The sequence below is a fragment of the Hyperolius riggenbachi genome, chromosome 2 (genome assembly GCF_040937935.1).
Source record: "Hyperolius riggenbachi isolate aHypRig1 chromosome 2, aHypRig1.pri, whole genome shotgun sequence".
Lineage (NCBI taxonomy): Eukaryota > Metazoa > Chordata > Amphibia > Anura > Hyperoliidae > Hyperolius > Hyperolius riggenbachi.
Window position 1 is genome coordinate 226,725,933 of NC_090647.1, and position 26,843 is coordinate 226,752,775.

At 42.8% G+C, this 26,843-nt stretch overlaps 1 protein-coding gene across 1 annotated transcript; it reads right to left on the reverse strand.

Moving 5' to 3' along the window:
* Positions 1–2,535: 2,535 nt before the first annotated feature.
* Positions 2,536–26,420, reverse strand: IL18RAP (interleukin 18 receptor accessory protein). Its single transcript, XM_068266020.1, has 9 exons — positions 26,173–26,420; positions 23,394–23,562; positions 21,238–21,415; positions 18,297–18,365; positions 13,726–13,855; positions 13,425–13,579; positions 8,844–8,987; positions 4,647–4,835; positions 2,536–2,979 (listed from the first exon to the last, which is right to left on the reverse strand). Exons 1-9 carry the CDS (start codon positions 26,418–26,420, stop codon positions 2,642–2,644), a joined length of 1,620 nt encoding a protein of 539 aa, XP_068122121.1. The 3' UTR covers positions 2,536–2,641.
* Between the last annotated feature and the right edge of the window lie 423 nt (positions 26,421–26,843).

Below are 26,843 nucleotides of genomic sequence, written 5' to 3' on the forward strand. Positions count from 1 at the left end.
GTGGGTGATCAGATTGCCCGCAAGAGGCAGGTTAGGGGCTGATTGATGGGTGGCAGTGACAGGGGGTGACAGGGGGTGATTGGTGATTGGCAGGTGATTGACAGGTGATCAGTGGGTTATTACAGGAAAGAACAGATGTAATTAATGCACTGGCGAATTGATAAGGGGGGGTCAGAGGGCAATCTGAGCGTGTGGGCGGGTGATTGGGTGCCCGCAAGGGGCAGATTAGGGTCTGATCTGATAGGTAAAAGTGACAGGTGGTGATAGGGGGTGATTGATGGGTGATTGATGGGTAATTAGTGGGTGTTTAGAGGAGAGAATAGATGTAAACAATGGATTTGGGAGGTGATCTGATGTCGGATCTGCGGGCGATCTATTGGTGTGGGGGGTGATCAGATTGCCCGCAAGGGGCAGGTTAGGGGCTGATTGATGGGTGGCAGTGACAGGGGGTGATTGATGGGTGATTGACGGGTGATTGACAGGTGATTGACAGGTGATTGACAGGTGATCAGGGGGGATAGATACATACAGTACATGGGGGGGGGGGTCTGGGGGGGGGGGTCTGGGGAGAATCTGAGGGGTGGGGGGGTGATCAGGAGGGAGCAGGGGGCAGGGGGGGGGATAAAAAAAAATTGCGTTGACAGTTAGTGACAGGGAGTGATTGATGGGTAATTAGGGGGGTGATTGGGTGCAAACATGGGTCTGGGGGGTGGGCAGGGGGGGGTCTGATGGGTGCTGTGGGCGATCTGGGGCGGGGGGGGGAAATCAGTGTGCTTGGTGCGACATAGGGTGGCTGCAGCCTGCCCTGGTGGTCCCTCGGACACTGGGACCACCAGGGCAGGAGGCAGCCTGTATAATACACTTTGTAAACATTACAAAGTGTATTATACACTTTGTATGCGGCGATCGTCGGGTTAACATCCCGCCGGCGCTTCCGCCAGGCGGAGGCAGAGGATCGCGTCACGGATGACGCGATCGCTCCGCCCATGCCCCTACAAGGACCGCCGCCATTTGTCTATACGGCGGTCCTTGCGGGGTGCACTTCCCGGCCGCCAATTGTACATACGGCGGTCGGGAAGTGGTTAAGGAGCCCCATAAATCAAGTTTCCACACCACCGGGCTGGCAGAAGCTCATAAAGCGGATCTTAGTGTAGCTGATCTGGCATCATTCCCAGCAGGAATTGTCGTGTGAGCTCTGAGCTGAGAAGTTCAAAGGACCAGCAATCTCTTCAGCTGGCAACTTTAAACTCCTGCTGAACTGTTATTTATAAGATAATTCATAAACTGCTATATTTGTCATATTTCCTGTGTTGCAAAGCTGCCAGGCCCTTCAAACTCGCAGAGTGTGTCGGACCTTATCTGGCTCCGGTACTGAGAAGATTCCAGAACAATCCGAGTTATGAGCTGTCAGTGAGACAGATTCAAAGTACCCTGCTGATACCACAGGGGACCTGCCTCTCATGTTTGGTATCATTGTGTGGGATAAATCCTGACTGACCTGAAAATTTTATTAAATCTGCCCTGACCTGTATGGTTCTGCGAGATAGAGCCCATATATGGCTAGATATGATTTTCTGTCCCCAGGAGAAGGGGGATGGCTCATCTCAGGTTCTAAAGGGGGTGTGTGGTCCCTGCCCTAACTCTTTCTTACTGTATCAGGAGTATAAAAATGGCAGTGGACCCACAATTGACGTCCTCCACTTTGAAACATCATCCCGATTATATCCTTGCCAGCTTGAGGACATGCTGGCATCCGTCTTGCTTGGACTTTGACGCTGAGTCCCCTGACTCTGAAACCAAGGACTTAGCCATTTCTTTTCCAAGCAAACATTTTCACCTGAACTTAAGTATTCGTTTACCTCTTCCCTTTTTATTTTTATACTGCACTACTATTGTCTCTATAATTGTTGATTTTAATAATTTTCTGTATATATTAATTATTTATATTGTATTTATAATAAAAGACTCTAAAGTCATTTATTGATTTCTCGGCTAAACCTACTATTCAGCCACACAGAACGAAACCTAGCTTTCTGAAGATTCGCTACTGAGAAGTGTTATTAGCTGGCATAGCCTTTTAACTGTTTTTTTTTTAGGTCTGCAGGTCCTAGTCAGTCAGTGGGCTTCTCTGTCCCATTTAAACAGAGATGGTGGCAGCCTAGTATTTTGTGTTTTATAGTTCGCACGCCTCCTTCTGGTCTGTCTGCTGCTAAAATTCCAACGGTTTCAGCTCATCGATTGCGTCAACGAGATTGGCTGGTCTGTGTGCTGAAACCAATTGGAAGGCATTGTGCGGTCCGGCCACCAGGGGGCATGTGATGGAGTCTGTTAAATCAATTATATCAGAACCTTTGTAATGATTTTCTGTAAGATTTAGTGGTGTGAAAAATTTAAGCCTAGCCATTACAATAGCAAATCTTATTACATCTAGAGGACAATACACTGAAAAATAGAGCCGTACGGAAGAATAATTTTTTAATCAAGTGACAGTGCAATTCCACATCTTGCTTCTATATCACTTTTAATACACTTCTCAATTAACATTAACTTTGCAACAACGTATTCTTAACAATGTCAACTAGATAGATAGTAACAGGTGACGAAAGCCTCACCATCAGTAATATCACTGGTCTTCTGAAAGCTATAATTTGTCATTTTTCTGTAATCTCTTCACTGGCATGTAATACCTGATCTTATTCCAGAATTTCATTGCATGAGAAGACTTGCTTACTAAATCTTCTTTCCAGACGACCATTGGCAGCGCTTTTAGAGCCTTTTTCACTATGCTTGGCAAGCACTCTGTCTCTTTAAATGGTTTTAACTTAATAAGAATCACCCTGAGGGACTCCTGTTCCTCTAGTGAGCAAGTAATAGCTGCTTGCAATTCAAACACGTGGGGACCTGTTATGTATTTCTCAGACAGAATGACGATAGCTCGTCTGCTTCTCTTCATGAACGTGGCAATATCTTCAACATAAGCTACAAAATAAAAGAAATGAAATTTTGTAGGACTCTTAGAAGTTATACCGTACTAATAAATTAGCAATCTGACAATGACAATTAAAATAGTTTATTATTTTGTTAGTACAGCACAGTCACCAGTATCCGCCTCCGGCAGGGATCGCTTGATGCCGGATACATGTGCTTGCCAGTTGCCTAAGCAACTGGCCAAAAAAAGCACAAATATCCCCCAGGTGCAGGCAGAATACTCACCAAGCCTCCACTGATCCTCCAGCGATGTCCTGCATCACCTCACAGGCTACTAGTGGCTTTCCAGCTTCCCCATGCACAGAAGCCAGAGTGTCAGCTGACCCACAATAGGTACCGTGACACACCGCCTTGCATGCACGGACGCTGGAAGCCGCTAGGAGCCCGGGAGGTGATGCAGGACATCACTGGAGAATCAGTGGAGGCTCAATGAATATTTTGTGGCAGCGCAAGCCCCCAAGAACATCCCAAACAAAGATCCCTGTTATCCATCAGGCCTTCCGGTTAGTTGCGACTTCTGGTTGCTTGAATTCCCGATAACCATGACCCTGCTGTATTATTATAGACAAAAGGTAGCAAAATTATGAATTATGATGATAGACATTATAGCATATTGTTTTTATCACTTGTTATAGAATGTTTTGAATTGTAACTTAGAGGGTGGATGTTGCTTATTTAAGATAGGAACTTTGTCATCTGCAGAGACGTTCAATGGAATGTCATGCAAACTGTATGCAGCTTGGGCAAGTGAGAATTAACAGGAAGTTTAAATGACTGGCTTTATTAAGAGCTGCATACATAAAATGTGATTTGTATTTCATAAATGTTTTTCTCCTTTTGTTTATTGTTTTTGGTTTGAAGGAATAGGCACATTAACATGATGAAAATGAGATGATCACTGGGGAAAATGAGAAAGCAAATGTATTCAATGCATTTTATAGCACTGAACACTAAGCTCTGTTCCCACTTGAGTGGAGAGCAGACATTTTTTGTGCATTCTCCGCTCATTGCTAAGTGGACAGTGAACGACTCCTATGTTATAAATAGGAGCCGTTCCCACTTGTCACTCTGTCAGATCCTTGGGATTGCAGTCTGCGATAATCCCGGGCAGGTGGATGTGTTCGCCATATAGCCTATGGGGGTAACGCATCTGCCCTGGGCTACAGCCGGACCATCGGAGCAGATTATCCGCTCCCCCTAGGTGCAAGTGGGAACTGAGCCTTAGGAAGATGGTGACATGAATGCACAGTACTGTGAGAAGTTTTCAAAACAGACTAGACCCTGAACAAGCATGCAGCACATGTTTCTGACTGAAGTCTAGATTAGCTTCCCCACCCAAAAACAACAACAACAAGTGTGGCCACACCCTACCCCCGTTGTATATGTGGTCAGTGTAGCTCTGTTCCTCAGGTATAATGTGTGGCCGGTAACCAGAAGGCAGTAAGTAAACGGCACTGAGTACTCACAAACAGTAGGCTGCCAGGTATAGTATTATGTAGGCTGCATATTATTATTGTTCAGGAGTCAATTGGTGGGTTATTTAGTATACTTGTGCTGTGAGTTCACATATCATTTCATTATCATGCAAAGCGTTTCATCACTTGGACATTACAAATTCAACGTTGCTGAGCAGTTTAAGAACATCCTAATTGGCTCACCTCCTCCAGGCAAAATGTCTCTGTCTCGAATGCAGAGTTTGTAATTATATTTTTTTTCCAGCACACCTGGTAACATTTGGGTTGCAAATTTCACATCATCATATTCATCTGAATAGCTTTCAAAAGTCTCCATGTTGAACTCAGCGCTCATTGATGCATATGATATAAAAGCATCAAAGTCTTTACCATCTAAAGGAAAATGTTGTTACAATTGATTTCTGAGAAAATCATTTACATATTAGCTCCTGGTATGCGACCATCATTCTCCAGTACTTGCTGTGCAGCCGTGAAAGTAGTGCTGTATGGTCAATAAATACAGTAACATCCGCCTGTGGGAGCTTATTGTTGGAAACTACTCTGTAGTAAATGTGTTCATTGGAATGGGAACTGTTAAAATTTGAAACGGCGCAGGACATTTGGGTGCACCATGCTTCACCATAGGCCGTAATGTGAATTATGGCTATAGCTGCGCTGAGACAGTAATTTGGGCGCCGTCAAAAGGCAGCATCCAAATTTCTTTAAAATCAGCGAGTTTGGCTGCTGCCACCAATAACTGGCAGACAAATTACATCTTTCCCCTGAGTCCATGGTGGCCTGGAGGGGGAATAGCAATAAACGCCAACACAGGGTAATCTATTTTTGGCTTCACCCTGGGCCCAAATTTCCCAGCTGATTTTGCATGTATTTGTTAAGATTGTAGTGGGAAAACCACACTGCTGGCAGAGTGTGCCACAACTATAGTGCACAGCTATAGTGCAAACTACCACAGTAGTGATCCTATTGTAGTAATAGGCTTTCACTACTATTGTGGGGACAGTACTGCAGTAAACACACAATATTATGGAGGCAGTGTCACCACAGAAGTGGTTGAAGCCTATTACTACCACAGCAACACCATTTCAGCAATCTTCTCATTACCTTGCATCTATTCAGTAGAACAATCTGCACTTCCCATAGTCCTCTTTTTATTGACATTTTCCCCTGGGCACTCTAGTCAGGCATTTATCAGGCAAGTTCAGACTGACTGCCTGGGGAAACTGCTCTACATTTGCTCCAGGTTTCTCTGCACTTGTACTTGTAAGCAATTCCCTGAGAAATGTTTTCCTGACATCTGTAGATGTCACTATTGTGTGTGGAACTGGCCACTGTTTTGATCTATGAAGCCGAAATTGAAACAAATCTGTGTTTAACCTCCTCAGGGGTATGGACGACTATACACGTCCATCACCGCCGGAGGTCGCCGCTCAGGCCCTGCTGGGCCGATTTGAGCGAAATAAAAAGCAGCACACGCAGCCGGCACTTTGCCAGCCGCGTGTGCTGCCTGATCGCCGCTGCTCGCGGGTCCCCCCAGCCGCCCGAGCCCTGCGCAGCCGGATCAAAAGTTCTGGCCAGCGCTAAGGGCTGGATTGGAGGTGGCTGACGTCAGGACGTCGGCTGACATCCATGACGTCACTCCGCTCGTCGCTATGGCGACGATGTAAGCAAAACAAGGAAGGCTGCTCATTGCGGCCTTCCTTGTTTATTCTGGGCGCCGGAGGCGATCGGAAGAACGCCTCCGGAGCGCCCTCTAGTGGGCTTTCATGCAGCCAACTTTCAGTTAGCTGCATGAAACAGTTTTTTTTTAATTAAAAAAACCCTCCCGCAGCCGCCCTGGCGATCTTAATAGACTGCCAGGGAGGTTAACCACTTCCCCTCCCCCGGGTCAAGTAACCACATACCTGCAAAATGCCGCAACACTGTGCAGGAATGTAGCTACTACATCCCTCCCCGCCGTGCGTTCCCGCTCGCCCCCCCCCCCCCCCCCCCCGTACCTCCCCACGTTCGTTACTGCCAACGATCGTTAGCGGCTAGATCAATGAATAGGAACACAGTTCATCTAAGTCCCCATGTGAATGACCGCAGCCGTCTATGAGATGGCTCTGCCATTCATATAGACCATCCACGTGTTGCTTCCTGTTTGCGTAGTAATACTACGCATACTGAAGTCAGCTACGAGGACATCTTGTGCCCAAATAGTAAAATTACATGTACATTTTTTTTTCAATAAAGGACATATTTTTCCCTTATGTTTACATTTAAAGTTAACCCCTGACCTTCCACACTCCCCATTAGCTACCAGAATTTTTTTTTTTAAATATTTTTTTTTTTTTACAAATAACAAAAAATACATAAATAGTTACCTTAGGGACTGAACTTATTAAATATGTGCATAAAGAGGGTATATTACTGTTACTTTATAAATTGTGGGCTTATAGGGATGGACACAAAACTGAAAAAAATGCACTTTTATTTTCAAATAAAATATTGGCACCATACATTGTACTAGGGAAAAATGTTAAACGTTGTAATAACCAGCACAAATGGGCAAATAAAATGTGTGGATTTTGATAATAGTAGCATGTAGTATTTTAAAACTATAATGGCCAAAAACTGATAAATAATATTTTTTTTCCATTTTTCGTATTATTCCTGTCAAAACGCAGTTGGAATAAAATAATTCTTAGCAAAAAGAACCCCCAAAAGAAAGCTTAATTGGTGGCGAAAAAAAACAACAAGATATAGATTGTTTTGTTGTGATAAGTGTAATGGATTGCGGAGACACCGCCGCGCGGTCTGGCTGTCTCCGCATTCAGACCGGCGGTTTTCCGCACAGCAGCATGCGTCTGGTTTGTCTGAGCCTAATAGTGCACACCGATGGAGAGCTACGCGCGCGCGCTAGGAGGCAGGACCATTATGCCAATAGGATAGGGATCAGCTGATCAGGACGATCAGCTGATCCCAGCGCAGTGGGTGATTGGAGTGGGACTGGGCGGCGCTGAGGAGCGCTGCACTATATATACTTCTTGCCTGTCAGTTGCTGGTTGTCTGCCATTGCGAATACTAACGTGTGAGCACTCAGACCAGTCAGATCTCACAGTGTGTTAAAACCAGGAGGACCTGGGAATTCACACTTAGCCAGATTACGTTTGTGTTATGTTAGACCAGTTCCAGGGTGTTGTGACCACGGACCTCACACCCAAGCTTAGGGATACTGTGTCATTGCTGTGTTATCATTTGGACCAGTTCCAGGGTGTTGTGACCAAGGACCTCACACCCAAGCTTAGGGATACTGTGTCATTGCTGTGTTATCATTTAAACCAGTTCCAGGGTGTTGTGACCAAGGACCTCACACCCAAGCTTAGGGATACGGTGTCATTGCTGTGTTATACTTTAGACCAGTTCCAGGGTGTTGTGACCAAGGACCACACACTCCAGCTTAGGAACATTGTGCTATTTCTGTGTTATACTCTAGACTAGTTCCAGGGTGTCGAGACCAAGGAACTCACACCCCAGTCTAGGACTTTGTTATACTTATATGTTATGACCATTTGCTCTGTTGACCTTTATCTTGCTTTCTGATTCGGTACCTCTGCATATCTGCCTACCTGTTGCCAGACTCGCCTGTACCCGGTTACCGAATCAGTCTCTCTCTCTCTGTACCTGATCTGCTCGTGTGTTGTCGATCTGGCCTGCCCGACCACTCAAGCTGTCACTCTCCCTGAGTGCTCAGTCTAACTGTACTAGCAGTAACCCCATTCCACCAGGTGTCAGCTGCAACCAGGACTCCCGCCCCTCAGAGAGTACGGCCTGTTAGCAGCCAGTGGTCTTTTACCCTGGCTGCAGTACAGTTTACCATCTGATATCATTATCCCTGGTTACCAGGTCCTCACTATCAAGGAGATAGTTTCTGCACTGCCCAGGGCCACCTGCTCCTCAGGTGGCTCGTGGCCGAGCCATTTACATCTCCCGCTCCTCGGGAGATAGCCTTCAGTTCATCTAGCACTTTACTCATTAGGTGTCCAGAGGTTAGTCATACTTGTATTATTGGTGATTCTGCAGATCATCCATAATCAAGTATACATCTGTATTGTTGATGATTCTGCAGATCATCAACAATCAGATTCTCTCTGTGTGCTGACACCAATCGTTACAATAAGTAGTAATAAAGTTAGAGGCGAATGAATGGAAGGAGCGCTGGCAGGTGAAAATTGCTCAGTTTTTTTAAGGGGAAAAACCCTTGGAGGTGAAGTGGTTAATATTGATTTGTTGTTGATGTTCATGGAAGACAGCAAATGTTATCTATTTTTCTGTTTATGTAATACTGTTATTCATGTAGTCTGATCAATTATGTAAAAACTGCTAATCATGAATTTTTACCTGCAATAGTCTCATCTTTTGTCACAAAATTACGATAAAGTAACACTATTTCAATCCGGTAAAAATACACCATTCCGCTCCCTAACAGCATGATGATCAGGAGTAGCACTGATGCACATAGTATATATGTCCGGAAAACAATGTCTATTAAAAAAAAAAAAAAAAAAACATATATCAATTATTGACACCAATTGTACAGCTTACACAAACTGACACAGATAGTACAAATGTGAAATTACTGGCTTTATTAGAAGATGTCAATAATAAAAGCGCGTGAATCGATGCAGCTTTGGTTTTGCCTGACTATTTCAAAAAACATTACAGTATGGCATAAAATAATATCTTGCTTTCCTAACCTTTATTGTTATTCTATTTCATTTTGGCTCTAAATATTAACATCTGTGTACAAATCACAAGCTTCTCATAGGATATGCAGGGCTGGGAACTGTAAGCAATAAAAAAATATTTTCTGAAATGTCTGCTCATCTTTATCGCCTGCAATCAGTAATCATATTACAATCTGGGAAGCTGTGCGGCAGTGCAGCATCTTACCAATAAGCTTCTGAGCAAAATGAAACACAGTCTATTAACCTTTTTAGTAATTATCGAACAAATAATTGTTTATTTATAGAGGTTTTTATGGTTTACCTATTGTAGCAAAGATATTTTGACTATAGTTCCACTTTAACCTTTTACGTACTTGGCATCTCTGGCCCCTAAAAAAACACAGACACTTTTTAAAAAATACAACCAGTGATCACTGTGATTGGCTCACAATGATCATGGAGTCGGGGAGCCAATGAAATTGGCTCCTGACCGAGATACGGAGCGGGTTACAGCGTCACTGCATTGGGGCAGACGATGGGAGTGGCGTGTATGCCACGAATGCGGGAGTTGAAATCATGCCCTAGCAGGGATAAGCGGACATAAAAAGGACGTAGCTCTCAGCTAGCCCAGTCTGGAAGCGGTTAAGGCTCAAATGATGCAGACCAAATCAACATTACCACTTGGTCTAAAAAAAAAATTAGCTCATCATCTGATCAGCTTGTAATTTAGATTGACCATTGTCTACTAATGGCTTCCATGTTTTCCATTATAGTTGTTAAAGCTTTACACATGTTCCAATGGCACCTATAAAAAAAAAAAATCTAAAAGATTTATTTAAAGGTAACCTTAAAGTGGATCCGAGATAAACTTTTACTCATTGCATAATTGTGTTCCTTACATATAGTTTATAGGGCATTCCTCCTCAAGCCAAATACTTTTTTTGTTTTGTTTTAATACTCTAATTCCCTATAAACTAAACACGCCCCGCCCACAGCTTTTTCAGAGTGCCTTGGCACTGTTGCAAGGGCTTATGGGAGCTCAGTCTGAGCAGGAGGAGGAGGAGGTTACTAGCCAGAGATTTCAAAGGCAGAGGAGAGGAGGGAGGAGGACAGGGGACTGCTTTTGTTACAGGCTGAGGGCTGGAGATGCTATCAGCTTGCCTGTGTGTAATGTGACAAACAAAACATGGCTGCTGTCATTGTATCACAGGAAGAAATAATCATAAACTGCTGAAGCTGTTTGCAGCTAGATTTGCCGTGTAAACTATCTAAACTTTAGATAAGATATAGAGACAAGTTACTTGTTATACTGTAGTTCGTTTTTTATCTTGGATCCGCTTTAAATGTGAGGGACAAAAAAGTCCTCCGGTCCCCCGTCGTGGCTTAGTTTCATTTTCATCTGACTAACAGTCGGCCCCTGGCAAAGCGTCCCCTTCTTCGCCTTCCCCACCAGGCGCAGCATGCTTGCACCTGTGCATGGCGTGCTTGACGGCGGGGAAGGCAAAGAAGAGGATGCGTTGCCGGGGGCCGACTGTTAGTTGGCCGAAAATGAAACTAAGCCACGACGGGGGACCGGAGGATACTCGCGAAGCTTCGAGGGCACAGGGCAGCTGCAGGGGACTTGGGGAAGCCCCAGGTGAGTAAAACTTTTTTTCCTTCACAGTTAAGGTTCAGTTTAAGGAATATCAATAATTAGGCTCTGTGAATAAAAAATAGTAGTTAGATATTTTAGGATATGTATGGCATAAATCTTTTTTTCTATTATTATATCTGTAAAAGTGTCGAAATGCCAAGTTTCCATTCACTTTAATTTTTATAGCACTGTACAAATAACTTCAGCGGTATGAAGAATTGACTGCACTGTTCTGATTTTGTCATTACATACCATAAAAGTTAAAGGAAACCTAAAGTGAGGCTACCATATTTATTTCCTTTTAAGTAATACCAGTTGCCTGGCTATCCTGCTGATCTATTTGGCTGCAATAGTGTCTGAATCACACACCCAAAACCAGCATGCAGCTAATCTAGTCAGACTTTAGTCAGAGCACTTGATCTGCATGCTTGTTCAGCACAGTGGTGTAGTGCTTAGTGCTCTTGCCGTGCAGTGCAGGGATCCCGGTTTCGAATCCCAGCCATGTAAACATCTGTAAGGAGTTTGTATGTTCTCCCCCGTGTCTGTGTGGGGTTCCTCCGGGCACCCGGTTTCCTCCCACATCCCAAAAACATACGGATAAATGAATTGGCTTCTCCCTAAATTGGCCCCAGACTATAATACATGCACTACACAATACATACAGTATATAGACATATGACTATGGTAGGTAGGGACTAGATTGTGTGTGTCAGAGGGGCTGAGGGACACTTAGTTCCAAGACAATATACTCTGTACAGCGCTGCATAGTATGTCGATGCTATATAAATACTTAAAATAAATAAATAATCTATGGCTAAACATATTAAAGACAGAGGATCAGCAGGACAGACAGGCAATATGCATTTTTAAAAGGGAGTAAATATGGCAGCCTCTATATCCCTCTTGCTTTAGGTTCTCTTTTAGGAGAAAATGTATCTATTGTCCATAGATGCCATGTAAACTGTTCCCTTCAATTCATAGATGACTGTGATACCTTTGGTGGCAATAATTACTCGTTTTATAATCTGAGAGCAGTTTTTACGTCATTGTTAATATCGTTTTTCTTACTTCTCTCTTCACTAGAAGTTTTTTGTTTTATTTTTTTCCAGCAACAAATACTAGCTATAGGAACTACAAACATTTCTCTCAAGACAGGATTTTGACTGGACCTATCTAAAATTACTATAGTGTGTTTTCCTATCAATTCATAGGGCTTGATTCACAAAACGGTGCTAACTGTTAGCACAGCTGTTAGCACGGCTTTGCGCGCATTTTAGTGCGTGAAAAAGTTTTTCGCGTGAAAATATGTTTCGCACAATAAACGGTTATGTCGCGCAAAAATTCACTTTAGTGCGTTAACATAAATTTTCCGTGGCGTTAACATTCACGTTCGTGCAATAACGCGAATTTAACGTGCGAACGTGACCGTTAATGCACGAAAAATTTGCACATTTTTGCACGCAATAACCGTTATCACGTGAAATTTCGTGCAAAGCACTTTTCACAGGGTGCTAACAGTTAGCACCGTTTTGTGAATCAAGCCCAGAGTCTTATACATGCTTTTGAATCATAACAAGTGTAGCTTGAATGTGTTTCAGTTTGAGGGACTTTTGGCTGAAGAGCTTCTAAAATTCTGGATTTGGTCGGTACTCAGTACAAGTACAGTGCCAGTGAATTTAGGAGGCAAATGTTCTGAACGTTCTTGGAGAGTGACCTGAATACTGTGACTACATGGTTGATACTTTACTTAGTGCCCCCCCTTTTTCATTTTTTTTTTGTCCTTGTACTGTATCCTGTGGTAACGGGAGTTTGAAGATTGTAAGCTTTCGGGCAGGGTCCTCCTCCTTATGTCTTCTACCTGTTCATGCACCTCCACTACCGTACACCCATCGGGCCCTTTTCCACTAGCAATCACAATCACAAATGCCAGCTATTGCAATTTTTCATTAATACTGTTATGCGATTGCGATTTTTCATTTGCATTGCATTACCACTCTAAAAAATCGCTCTAGAAAGCGATTTGCGATTTCCAAATCGAATCACTATAGTGGAAAATACTTCTCATGATTTCTATGATAAAGTAACAACCCTAGCGATTTACAAATCACTAGCGATTTGCGATTTAGCTGTGCAGTGGAAAAAGGCCCATCCTGTGGTTCTCAGTAAACTCTTGAGTGAACTCAACTTGCCTAATCTCTATGCTCCCATCCAGTGACTAAGCATTACCTTGTACTCGTACTGTGCTGCGTGATCTGGTTTGCATATATTCCTGTATAGTCATATTGCTGTATGTCACCTCTAAATATTGTCTGTAACCTAAACTAATGTCCAGCGCTGCGTAACATGTTTATAAATAAAATAAATAAATAATAAATGGCATTTTATTCTCAGTTCCACTTACATCTGCTTCAGTCTCAGGAACTCTTGAAAAGTTAGGCATGTAAGTCTGGCCATGTGATTATTACCAGATGCTTAGTTTATATTTCTGAAATTACTCAAAGTACAGTATACATTATCCATTCCCAAACTTTTTAACTGTCATGACAATACTGTCAGTCCTAACATCAACATCAAATAAGTATAATAAGTATTATACTGATACATATTATAACTAATATTTACCTATTTCTTTCATTGATAAAACTACCAATGATGTAACATTGCCTATAGAACTCTGGGCATAGCAGTAAAATTTTGCTTGCAAGTCATTCTCAGTTACTTCATTCAAAGTAATGGTGTAGAAGCATTCAGTTCCGTTATAATTTTTGGTATCTGGGCTGGAAAAAAAAAATCTTTAGCGTCAAAAGTACAACAGCGCAATCTGAGCCAAATCTCAGAATGATTTTGAAAAGAAACGGGATTTCCAGCAGTAGCACTGTGTCTGCAGCCATATTGTTTATTTATACCTGCATATTTCTCTTACCAAAGTTCTTGTCCTCCGGAGTATGTTACCTCATGGTCAGAAGCTGGATACTGGATTATCCATTTAATAACTGGGTTGAAAAATCTCTGATACCAAAATCGTAGTCTACATGTTAGATTAAATGGCTTTCCTGTACACAAAAATAATAATATAATAATAAAATATGTCATGCAACCACACAGCACTAGCTTTGAGAAACTAGGTCAGTGAAAAGTTTTGGTTTCGTCAAGCTTATATCATTGGCAAGGATAAAAAAATAGAGAGGTTCCACCCCTAATATAGCAACACTTTCCAAACAGACAAAAGAAAAGGGTTTTTCAAACAAACAATATTCTCTTATTTACTCTTTATTTGAAAATCTCTTGAAATTGCGAACAAGACATGTGGATACAAGATCCGGCCTTCACGTCACATAAAAAGACTGTCTTTTTAAGTGAAGTGAAGGCCGGGTCTTGTATCCACACGTCTTGTCAGCAATTTCAAGAGATTTTTCAAATGAAAAATAAATAAGAGAATATTGGTTCTTTGACAACCTCGTTCGTAATGCTTATGTCACTTTTATAGCCATATTTCAGTCATTTAGATACACCATATGCAATGAACACTACATACACATCTTACAGATTTAAATATATCTTCTTTACATGTTAGACTTGGAGACCTACTTGACCTCACTTGACAGGCAGTCCAGACAGACCAATCAAAGTGCGGGGATCATGTCCATTACTGTAAAGTCACTGGACCCGCCGGGGCTAAGAGCGTGTTCAGTGGAGCGGCCGTAACTTAGAAGGAGCGAAAGTGTAATGCTTGGAGGGCATACTTTCTGGGTCAGCACGTGTGCTCAAGACTATGTAGCTGGGTAATGGAAGGCGCTACACAGGTGGCCACAGGAGTAATGAACCAGGGAACAAGATTGCCCAGAGCAACTGCAGCTCTGGGCTTCCGATACCGCCTATCACGCTAGGTGCTATGTGATACAATACACAACAGACGTAGTCGGTAGCAGGCTAGGATCATACACGTTAGATCAGATGGCAGTGGTACAGTGGACTAGACAGAATCAGAGTCAATAACAGGCTAAGGTCATACATGTGAGGTTAGATCAGATAGCTGCAGTACAAAGGACTAGGCGAGAGAATGGTCAGTAAAGCTAAGGTCGTATCTAAGTTAGTCTGGCAGTCGCATTGAAATACATACCAATCACCAACATGGTGATGGCAGAATCCAAGCTATATCCCCGCGGATACAGCAAACGTCCAAGCAAGAAACAAGGTTAAACAATGCAATATACAATTCACATGAATGACCCAGCAACAACTCAGGGAGCTGTATGCTATGTCGGGTGGAGTCTGAAGTGGGAGGCAGACTTTTATGTCGACATCAGCCAATGGATGCAGGCATGCAAATTCCCACACAGCTGAATGGTAATTACTCAATCCTGCGCCAGCTTGATTACAAGCTGCTAGCTGAAGGACCCCACTAAACTTTATAAAGAAAATTTCATTCCACTTATTAAAAGATTCACAGAGGACTTACAGAGATAGGACGGTATGTTTCTCTTGTGGACAGGACGTATTAACATTTTAAAAATGAACCTAATGCCACATTTGCTATATTCACTTCAAACATTGCCAATACATATCCCATCTAAATGTTTTAAGGTGATCTCTACTATGTGGTCTAAATTTATATGGAAGGGTCGCCGACCCAGATTGGCAGCAAGGGTATTATATAGAGCTAAAGAAGATGGGGGACTGGCATTACCTGATCCTAAACTTTATCGACTTGCCTCTCATTTAAATAGAATGAAAGACTGGGCATTTAAGTCACATCAATGGGCAATCCTGGAAGACGAACTGGCTCAAAGGGGACTTTATGCGGCTGTTTGGATCCATAGAATAGATAGAAAGAAATTTCACACTGGATGGTCTCAAATCACAAGGGTGACATTGAATCTGTGGGATAGATTGTTGAGTCAGCATCGGATAGCTTCCTATTTTAGCCCCTTAACGCCAGTGTGGAACAATTTTCTATTCCAGACAGGACTCAGTCAAGGATTTCCAAATCGACAAGTCCTTGGGGAAGATATTACACTCAGAGATCTCCTGCCCATGGGTAAGCCTCCAACTAGGCAGGAATTGATAGATAGACTAGAGGGTGCTGAGTTCCCACAATTTGCTTACTTGCAGTTATTACACTTTCTAAGGCAATGTTTGAAAGAGGGTTATACGGTGAGGGATAACCCCTTAAATCCACCAGTGAAACAAGCCCTATCGATTTATTATAAAATTCTCTTAAGTAATGTCTATGACTCCACTCCTACCTATATTGAAAAATGGCATTCAGAACTTAATTTGGAATTTTCTAAAGAAAAGTGGGACAAAGCTTTCATCTTTGCTAATAAGGTATCTATCTCAGGAAGGGGAAAGGAAAATGCTTTTAAAATAATGTCTAGATGGTACAGAACACCCTTAGTTTTGCATAGGATAAACCCTGAAGTTCCCCCACTGTGTTGGCGATGTGGGGTAGAGGAAGGTTCAATGGTACATATTTGGTATTCATGCTGTCGTATAAAACCATTCTGGGATAAAATTCGGAAAAATCAAAAATGACTGTTTTTATTATCAGATAGAGGATAGCCCGGAATCCTTGATTCTCCTGATGATACCTATGCCAATGAAGAAATTTAAAAAATCTCTGCTTAGACACATTTTAACAGCAGCTAGACTAACTATCCCCAGGTTCTGGAAATCCAATGAAACACCACCAATTAAAGCATGGAGAGTGGAAATAGATCACATTGAGCATATGGAAACATTATTGCAGGAGTCTCATAGTAAATCCCTGTCACACGCTAATTCTTGGTTAAAGTGGCACATATATACAGAATCAGAAGAGGGCAAATGATGCTGGGCGCCGATGGATGACGATAATACGTAGATATAGAGGCCAAGAGTCTTATAGAGTTTGATTTATCTTGGGTATTGGTAGATATATGAGAGGTGGTTCACTTGAAGAGAAGAGTAAGGGTGGGTGGGTGCAGGGGATGGGGTATAATTAGGGGGGAGGAAAAAGGGTTTACTTCAGTAAGAAAGATACAGTGTTGGCATACACGGCTCGATATATGGCTTCTAATGTAAGCGAGGTTATGATCTGTAACACATGTTTTGTTATTATGTTAATTTTGAATTGAGCATATGTTCTAAGCTATGCCTTTGCTGTACCAGATATGTTTAGTATCTGTATAAAAAAATATTTCACCATAAAATATGGTGAAATCAAAAAACAAGCTGCTGGCTGAAGGACTCTCATAACAAATACATGGAATATTATGCAACAACATGCATGTAGGAAATCCAGGGATATCTGGCTGCAGTTAAACTGCAGCAAGCAATAGGAGGAGTCATGGCAGCATCCTGAGCTGCTCTGAAGTGCAGAGTGATTGCAAATGACAATGAGACTTATTGCGAATGCGCAACCGAATGCAAGCAGATAAGTCAGAACTGGCTGGTTTCAGTCCCACCGCAACCGACAGAACATGCTACAGTAGAGATCCTGACAGCAAGTAAGTTAGCAGTGCACGCTACACTGCACTACCGCACGTGGCGTGTACATAACTCGCGCTCCTCTCATTAAGCTGTGCTGCTTTAGCAGTGCCGCTTAATGAATCAACTCCTAAGTACTGTGTTTAACTGTTAAAATGCTGTTCTGCTAAAAATGCTGAGCTTCAGACCAATTTAACCTCTTGAGGACCAGTGGTTTATATCCCCCTAGTGACCAGACAGTTTTTTACAATCCGGCACTTCACAGCTTTAACAGTTTATGAAATTAATTATACCACCCTTTCTTCCCACTAATAGAGCAGTCTTGTGGTGGTCTCTGATTGTTGCTGCAATTTATTTATTTTTTTAATTAATTAAAATGATTTTTTAAAAAATAAAAACCCGACTACTATGAATATAAGACAATACCTAGTTACTTATATGCATAACTTTCTGTATGTTCAAAACTACAATAAAAATTTATTGATAAAAAAATAAAAACCCCTATTTTTTATTTTCCCCTTCCCCCCAAATCAGCCCTAGATTGCTATTCTTACACTACACTACAGATACATAGGAATATGCCTATGATAGGAATTAGATTGTGAGCCGTTTGGAGGGACAGTTAAGTGACAAGGCTGGCCCCTGTACAGAGCTGCGCTAGATCGCAGCACTGTACACATGTTTGTTTGCCTTTTTAAAAACAATTACAGCCTGCCAGCTCCGATTGTGGCTGGCAGGCTGATGATGCAGCCCTACTTTGTTGACAGCAGGAAACGTGTGTGAGCAAGCGCTCGTTCACTGCCAATCTCGCGAGGAGCGGCATTAGTTGGACCTGAGAGTGCCACTCTACCACCGCTGATCGGCGTTAGGCGGTTGGGAGAGGGTTAATAAGCCCGCTCATGGAAAGAACCAAAGCAAAATAAAAATAAAGTACTGATAAGCAAAAATAAATTAGGGAAATATTCTGTTAAACTCAAAGCATTAGAACTAAAGCTACAAAAAAAAAAGTAAAGAAAGCTTCTTTACCTAGCTCTACTTTTAGTTCTGTTCCATTGGAAGGACCCAAAATTTCTGGAGGCTGTTGTCGTTCTGGAACTAAAGTATAAAGTTACATCATCAATCATTCCAAAGTTAGCATGAAAATTGTTTGCTGAATTAGGCTTTTAGGTTATCTTCTCTAAAATTAACAAATTCACCATGTTAATTAGTAAATGAATGTTTAGCATATAATGGAGCCATAGGCAAACGCAGGGGGGAATTACAGCTGCCCAGAATCCCCCCTCAGACCAGGGCCAGTCCACTGTGTGGGGCCAGGCACAAGTTGAGACATCAGAATATCTGCAGGCATCCTGCAGCTCACAGCACTGCCCCATTTCTTTCTTCTTTCCCTGCTACAGGTGACTTTGGATGGAGCAGCAGTGTGTGTAAAGAGCAGGGATCAGCTCTGGGGAACTTAACAGAGTCAGGTATGAGCACAGCCATGTGCCCTGCTGTGCAAATGATTCACTTTCCCCTTCATTAGCAACGTCGGCTGTCCTCATTATTATCTGTATCCAAACTGAAGCAGATCGGACATTTAAGAAATAATTGTCAGATCCTGTCAGTTGGACAGGAAATTGCATTATGTGTACCCAGCATGATGTCCTACAATATTATTATACTGTATTGTGCGTGGCTGAGGGAGGCCTTTCAAGAATCCCTGACCTTAAAAATCCTTGGTTTGCTCCTGGGAGCGGATATACTGTACTCAGGGGCGTAGCAATAGGGGGTGCAGAGGTAGCAACCGCATCGGGGCCCTTGGGCCAGAGGGGCCCCGAAGGGCTCTCCCTCATCTACATTATTACCTCTCTATTTGTCCTGTGCTCATAATAATCACATCTATAGATGCTGTGAATAGTAGTAATCACTAACAAACTGTTTCCCAGTCTCTTCTTGCACCTCTGACACTGTGGTTGCCATTGGCAGGTTTTGGCATGCCGTATCAATTGTTATGTATAGAGTGCTTGGGGGGGGCCCCATGTAAAACTTGCATCGGGGCCCATAGCTCCTTAGCTACGCCACTGACTGTACTAAAGTAAAGTCGGGTATGTGAATCTCCACCTGCCTAAAGAGGTTGGTGGCCCCTTCTTCAACCCACCTTTTGTGAGTTCCGTTTCCTTTTTTCAGACATTACTCCATTTTGGTGACAAGTCACAGTTTCTTGTCCTATGAAATACCTATCAAGGCTGGTCATACAATTAGAGATGGGCCGAACCTCCGATTTTAGGTTCGCGAACTTCCGCGGAAGGTTCGGTTCGCGTTAAAGTTCGCGAACCGCAATAGACTTCAATGGGGATGCGAACTTTGAAAAAAAAATAATTATGCTGGCCACAAAAGTGATGGAAAAGATGTTTCAAGGGGTCTAACACCTGGAGGGGGGCATGGCGGAGTGGGATACACGCCAAAAGTCCCTGGGAAAAATCTGGATTTGACGTAAAGCAGCGTTTTAAGGGCAGAAATCATATTGAATGCTAAATGACAGGCCTAAAGTGCTTTAAAACATCTTGCATGTGTATACATCAAACAGGGAGTGTAATTAAGGTACTGCTTCACACTGACACACCAAACTGTTCACTGAACAGAACAGGTATGCAGTGGCGGGTTCACTGAACAGAACAGGTATACAGTGGCGGGTTCACTGAACAGAACAGGTATGCAGTGGCGGGTTCACTGAACAGAACAGGTATACAGTGGCGGGTTCACTGAACAGAACAGGTATGCAGTGGCGGGTTCACTAAACAGGTATACAGTGGCGGGTCCACTGAACAGAACAGGTATGCAGTGGCGGGTCCACTGAACAGAACAGGTATGCAGTGGTGGGTTCACAGAACAGGTATGCAGTGGCAGGATCACTGAACAGGTATGCAGTGGTGGGTGGGTTCACAGAACAGGTATGCAGTGGCAGGATCACTGAACAGGTATGCAGTGGCAGGATCACTGAACAGGTATGCAGTGGTGGGTGGGTTCACAGAACAGGTATGCAGTGGCAGGATCACTGAACAGGTATGCAGTGGCAGGATCACTGAACAGGTATGCAGCCAGGAAAAGCTAAGCCTAACTAATCTTTCCCTATGAGAGACAGACAGGCTGTCTGTCAGCAGCTCGCCCTACTCTCTCTAATGCAGGCACACGAGTGGCCGTAATGGCCGCCGCTGCCTGCCTTATATAAGGGGGGGTGGGGCTCCAGGGGCTAGTGTAGCCTAATTGGCTACACTGGGCCTGCTGACTGTGATGTAGAGGGTCAAAGTTGACCCTCATAGTGCATTGTGGGGCGAACCGAACTTCCGGAAACGTTCGCCTGCGGGAGGCAAACGCGAACCACCGAAGTTCGCCGGGAACCGTTCGCCGGCGAACCGTTCGGCCCATCTCTACGTACAATATACAACCTTACCATTTTCATGTAATATATACTTACCAAAGCAATCTATTCTAAGTTTTTTCAACCTGTTGGCCATCATACTACATACAATAACTGTACAATAAACATGGCATGGTATATGGTCACCCTTAGACTGGTACTCTTAAATGGTTATGGGCACAAATGGTTAAAAGACCACTATCGCAAAAAAAAAAATTTAAAATGCATGCGGACACATACAAATAAGAAGTATTACGATAATTTCCGTGATAGTGGTACTTTAAGACAATGTTATACAATTATCAAAACCAGTGTAAAGATAATAGGAGTCAATCTAGTGCAAAACTGGAGTGAAGCAGTTGCTCAGAACATCCAATCAGAATCCTTTAGCTGGATATCGCATCCATTTTTGTACAAGTCGTTCTAATTGTCTTTTATTGGTTCTTTCACTGATAAAGCTTTTGCAGTGTGTCTCACTCCTGGCTACTGCCACATTCGGTCAATTGATATTATTACAGTAACTATTATGCAAAGAGAAAAACAAGCTCTACATTTTTACAAACCACTTACCATCAACTAGCACCTCAGTAGTTGCTCTTACTGTCCATTTGCTACTATTAATAGAAACATCAAAATCGCAAGTATAATTTCCAGCATCTTGAATGTACGTATAATTCAACTGGATGACATTATTAATTATGCTTAGAGAAGGTCTGGATGGTTTGATTACAGTTGAAAAATTTTCAGACTAAAATGAACAAAAAAATGTTAAAGAGAATCTGTACGCTAAAATTCTTACAATAAAAAGCATACCATTCTATTCATTATGTTCTCTTGGCCCCTCTGTGCTGTTTCTGCCACTCCCTGCTGCAATCCTGGCTTGTAATTGCCAGTTTTATGCGTGTTTACAAACAAAAGACATGGCTGCTAACTGCATGTGATAGGCTGAGAGGAGCTAAGTCTTTGACTCATACAGAGCCTGCAGGGGGCGTGAAGCGGATGTATATAGCTTCTATCCTATCACAGCAGAGCAGCACATCCCTGCCTGAGTGCCTGAGCCAGACAAAGCCATCAGAGGAAAGAAGATTAGATTATATAACAGAGATAATACAGCCACTGTGCAACTAGGAAAGGTTGCAGTAAGACAGACCACATTAGAACAGGTATAGGAACTTATAGGATAGAAGAAATAAGGCTGAAAATTTTGTTACAGAGTCTCTGTAAACACATCAGAATAGTCTTGGTTCAAAATCATCAATGTGTTGCATGGAGCCTGTGCAAAATGTTATATAATAATAAAAAATAATACTATATCCACATCCATTCCAATTCATAGGACATAATATGAAATTTTATTGCCCTTCGTATGTCCCACAGGGACATTTTTGCAAATGTTCTGTTCCTGACGTATGTCCAACAGTGCAGGACACAAATACGATGGGTGGTTTTCAGGCTCGTTACACTGGAAGAGAGATGTTGTTGTTTACAGAATTTCTGTAAACAAAACCTCCAAGCAGAAACTACTGACTTAACAAAAATGCTGTGATTGGAAAAGGTTACAATGATCATAATCTTGTCTTGCTTCAGGGAAAATATGGGTACTTTTCATTTATATATTATGCTGTTGTTATCCAGGAAAATAAATTATCATTTAACTGTTTACAAACATTAAAGAGAGCCTGTGATGGGGAGGGGGAGTAAAGTTTAGATACCTCAGTAGTGGGAAGCCTCTGAATGGTCCAGGGCACAAACCCTGGACCATTCAGAAGAAGAAGAAGAGTCTGGCGGGCGACAGAGAGGTAATGTATTAATGCAGGGGCATGGGGGAAGGGGGGGGGGGGGTTACATTTACACTAGGGGGGAACAGCAGCCGGGGGCAGCAAGGCAGCCTCACATGGTTGATTACTGAAAGATTTCATGCTGAAATCATTCCGGAATCGGCCTGCGGCTTATGGCAGCCAACAGATCGATCGGGCGCTAAAATCGCTAAGTGTTTGGCCACCTGTGCACTGTGCTTATACGGATGGTAAACAAAAGTGCCATTCTCTGCTGAGCTCTGCCGCTGATAACATCTACAAACACCAGGTATGGGAGTGTGCGCTAGTAATACCTAATTTTTGTATCAAAAATTGTGTTATTTTAACACAGAAGGGAAATCCGCAATAAATGTGCCTTCTTCATCTGGGCCCCGGGTTAAGTATACTTGAAGGAATACTGTCGGGGGGTCGGGGGAAAATTAGTTGAACTTACCTGGGGCTTCTAATGGATCCCCGCAGACATCCTGTGCCTGCGCAGCCACTCACCGATGCACGGGCCCTGCCTCCGGTTCACTTCTGGAATTTCAGACTTTAAAGTCTGAAAACCACTGCGCCTGCGTTGCCGTGTCCTCGCTCTCGCTGATGTCACCAGGAGCATACTGCGCAGGTGCAGACTGTACACTGCCTGCGCATCAGGCAGACATCAGCAGGAGCGAGGACACAGCAACGCAGGCGCAGTGGTTTTCAGAGTTTAAAGTCTAAAATTCCAGAAGTGAACCGGAGGCAGGCCGGAGCATCAGTGAGTGGCTGCGCAGGAACAGGATGTTCTCGGGGGGGGGGGGGGGGGGGACATGAGAAGCCCCGGGTAAGTTCAACTCATTTTCCCCCGACCCCCCTACAGTATTCTTTTAAGTATATACATACACTAAAATTATAAACGTGCTAGGTTATTACTAAGAAATAACTCACCTTATACCAAGTTACATCTGATGTCGTAGTCCATAACTTACAACCTAGTGAAGGGCAAGAAATTGACCAGCTGGTATCAGTTGTAAAATACAGAAGGTTAGGACCATACTGCACACAATCCTCCTTAGACTGGACATGTATTAATAGTTTGCTGAACACATTGTTCACTCTGTACCAAGTAAACAACAGAACAACATTAGTCATCTCCATTGAAACAGAAACTTCCAAACAACGTATTCCTGTCATGTATTGTTTCAATACTGAACTAAAATTAGATAGAAAATATGCATCCATTACACAATAAGTTACATAGAGAGTGTTGAGTAGACCAAGACCTGGGATAAGGAATGACATGGGATACTCTTTCTACTGTAGAAAAGGGGTTACACCAGAAAACTGGGACCCACACATTTTACTTCAAAGGGAGGTCTTTTAGGATTGACAAGATGGGTAGTTATAACTAAGCAGAGACAGGTAAAAAGGGCTCAGGAAATTTGGGCACCGTGTGCCGCCATAGGCTCTGATGTGAATTATGGCTATAGTGGCATACAGTTATTTGAGCACCATCAAAAGACAGCGCCCAACTTTATGAATACAGCGTAATTCAAGCTGGAAGCCAAATTACGTATTTCTCCAGTGTCCATGGTGGCCTGGATGGGGAATAGTGTCAGCTTCACCCTGCACCCAAATTTCTCAGTGCCGTTTTTACATGTATGCGTCGTAAGCCTTGTGGCTTTAACCTCCCTTGCGTTCTGGGTAATGCGTACATAAGTACGCATTACCGTTTTTGTTAAATAATTTTTTTTGTTCTTGCTGTACCTAGCAATACGCTAGCTACAGCAGTACGCCATGTCCCCCCGCCCCGAATCCACCCACCCAATCCCCACCGGCCATACTTACGCGTCCGAGATCCCGCGAGAAGTGTGATTTCCTATTGTCGCTTCTCCCGTCGCCATGGTGATGATCGGACATGACGTCATTGACGTCATGACGTCATGGGGAGTTCCGATCCTTCCCATAGCGCAGCCTGGCGGTGATTCGCCAGGCTGTGCTAGGCGTTTCGGGGGGGGGGGCAGCCCCTTTAGCTGCTCATCGGGGAAATTCGGCGGGGAACGGCGGCGATCGGACAGAATGTGTAGCTAGCAAAGTGCTAGCTACATGTTCTGCAAAAAAAGAGGTAAGTGAAAAGACCCTCCAGGTGCTGAGCAATGCACCTTGGCGTACATGGAAGAGCTCAGCTTGTCCATACCGCCAAGGTTAAGGACACATAAAGGATATTGTGACTGGCTGCCATATTTATTTCTTGTTAAACAATATCATCACCCTCATCATTGGTTACAGCTTCAAGCTCACAGGAGGTAGCAGCAGAAGGGAAGTTACACCTTGTGATGACCTAAGGACTTTGGTCTGAGTGTCTGCCTTGCTCCTTTCCCTCATCTGATGGCAAGAACAACTGTGCGTCACTCTGGTCAGTCAATGCCTGGGGAAATATCTCCTCCTCTGAGCAATCTAATTCAGTTGAAGGGGTACGAGGGGGTGGTGTGGTTGACCACAGCAGAGAATGATGAGGAGGATGCTGGAACATTGGCAGCAGGAGAGGTAAAAGAGATGGAACACTGAGTGAGCCATTAAACAACCTCTTCTGCATCCTGGGAAATAATGGCTTTCTTCTGCAGAAGATCACATATGCCATGGCCATAGGATAACTAACCACCACGCCCCCTAGAACCTCTGAGTTTAAACCTGCCTCTGCCTGTCATGTTTATTTGAGTGAGCGACCAAGCAAGGAGTATTGTCAGAAATGTCTCTGACACTTCACCGACTGACTGTCTGATATGAGTGAAAGTAACGCCCAGTCAGATAGTAAGATGTGTTGTTGTAACTGCATATGCCAAACAACAATCATTGAGAACAAAAATGTGTGGGACACTGTAAATTATTATTTATTTTTTTTACCACTCACTGACTGTGATATATGAGTGAAAGTAACGCACAGTTGCACAGTAAGGTGTGTTGCTGTAACTGCATATGCCAATCAACAATCATTGAGAACAAAACATGTGTGGGACACTGTAAATTATTATTATTTTTTTCACCACTTACTGACTTTAATGCACAGTTAGGTGATACGGGTGACACTGTGTGGGGATCAGTGACAATCAATTACAGTGACAGCAGGCAAGAAAAGTGATGCAGCCATCCATACACTACACTGTATTACAGTATACAAGTGTTGTGTTGCTACAACACACAACACACCACAATGCAGCAACAAAATATAAGTACAGCACACAGCAGGGTCAATGTCAGCACACAAAATAACTTTTGTGGTCATGATGAGTCCTCAAACGGACTATACATGTGATAGGTTCATTGTAAGCTCTGGTAATTTACCTTCAGAACCAAGCTTTTATCTCAATATAGCCCAAATGCAGTCCTTAGTAACACTACAAGGCATAGCTACAGCTGCAGCAGCCCGTGTAATTACTAAGGGTGCATAAGCACATCGTTGGTCAATATTACCACCTCCATATAGAATGAGGGCCAACAGTTTTTAAATATTATAAACAGATTGTACAGGTAAGCTCTAATACTACATGGAAGGGGTACATTTGGCCAATCAGCATTGGATGTGTGTATGCAATCTTAGGAGCTGTGCATTGCAGAACTTTCTGGCTACTAGATGTTGGTTGGTGCAGATACAAAGAACATTTGTTAATTAAGTTTAGCTGTGAAATGAAAGCGTAATCACACATAGTTGTGACCTTGTTGTACTTACTGGCACATGTACACTCCAGAGTGCCTGCCCTTTGCTGGTGAAAACCAAAGCAGTGACCTATATTCTGAAATTTGCAGATCTTTTCCAGTACTTGTTTTTTCAAAACTTCCATCAGACTTGTGTAAGAACCATTGGACTTTTTCGTTTGGAGATGAGACAATGGGACACCGAAAAAATACATTTTCTTCAGCAAACACTTGGTACTGGTAGCTTGTTTCTCTGCTAAAGCTATCCAAGAGCTCTGACATCATCACAAACATAAATGAAGAAAACACAGAGTAAACACAATGTTAAACATGAATATGAAACTCATTTTGTATATGCAATTTCCTGTGCAATATCTCTGTTGTAAGGCTTAAGGTGGCCACACACCATACAATTTTTTAAATATCTGTTCAATTTAAGAATTGCAATCAATTTTTCTGACTGATTGTAACATTTCAAAAATATGACCAATGTACCACACACCTATGTTCAATTTTTTTCCCCAATCATCATAAAAATGATTGGATACTCTGGCAAAATTGCTTGGGTGTGTATATTAATAAATTGACAATCTAACACACACCATACAATCTTTAGAAAGATTGAAGAAAAATATCTGGCATTCCGGATCGATAAAAATCGAAGAAAACGGGAAATCCGATCGGATTTTTCAGTCGAATGAAAAA

Coding starts and splice junctions, on each gene's coding strand:
- IL18RAP (XM_068266020.1), bottom strand. CDS start 26,420: ATGTCAGAGCTCTTGGATAGCTTTAGCAGAGAAACAAGCTACCAGTAC. Junction 8,988..13,424: donor TTTATCAATGAAAGAAATAG/GTAAATATTAGT, acceptor TTTTTTTAATAG/ACATTGTTTTCCGGACATAT. Junction 4,836..8,843: donor AAAAGATGAGACTATTGCAG/GTAAAAATTCAT, acceptor ATTTTCCTTTAG/ATGGTAAAGACTTTGATGCT.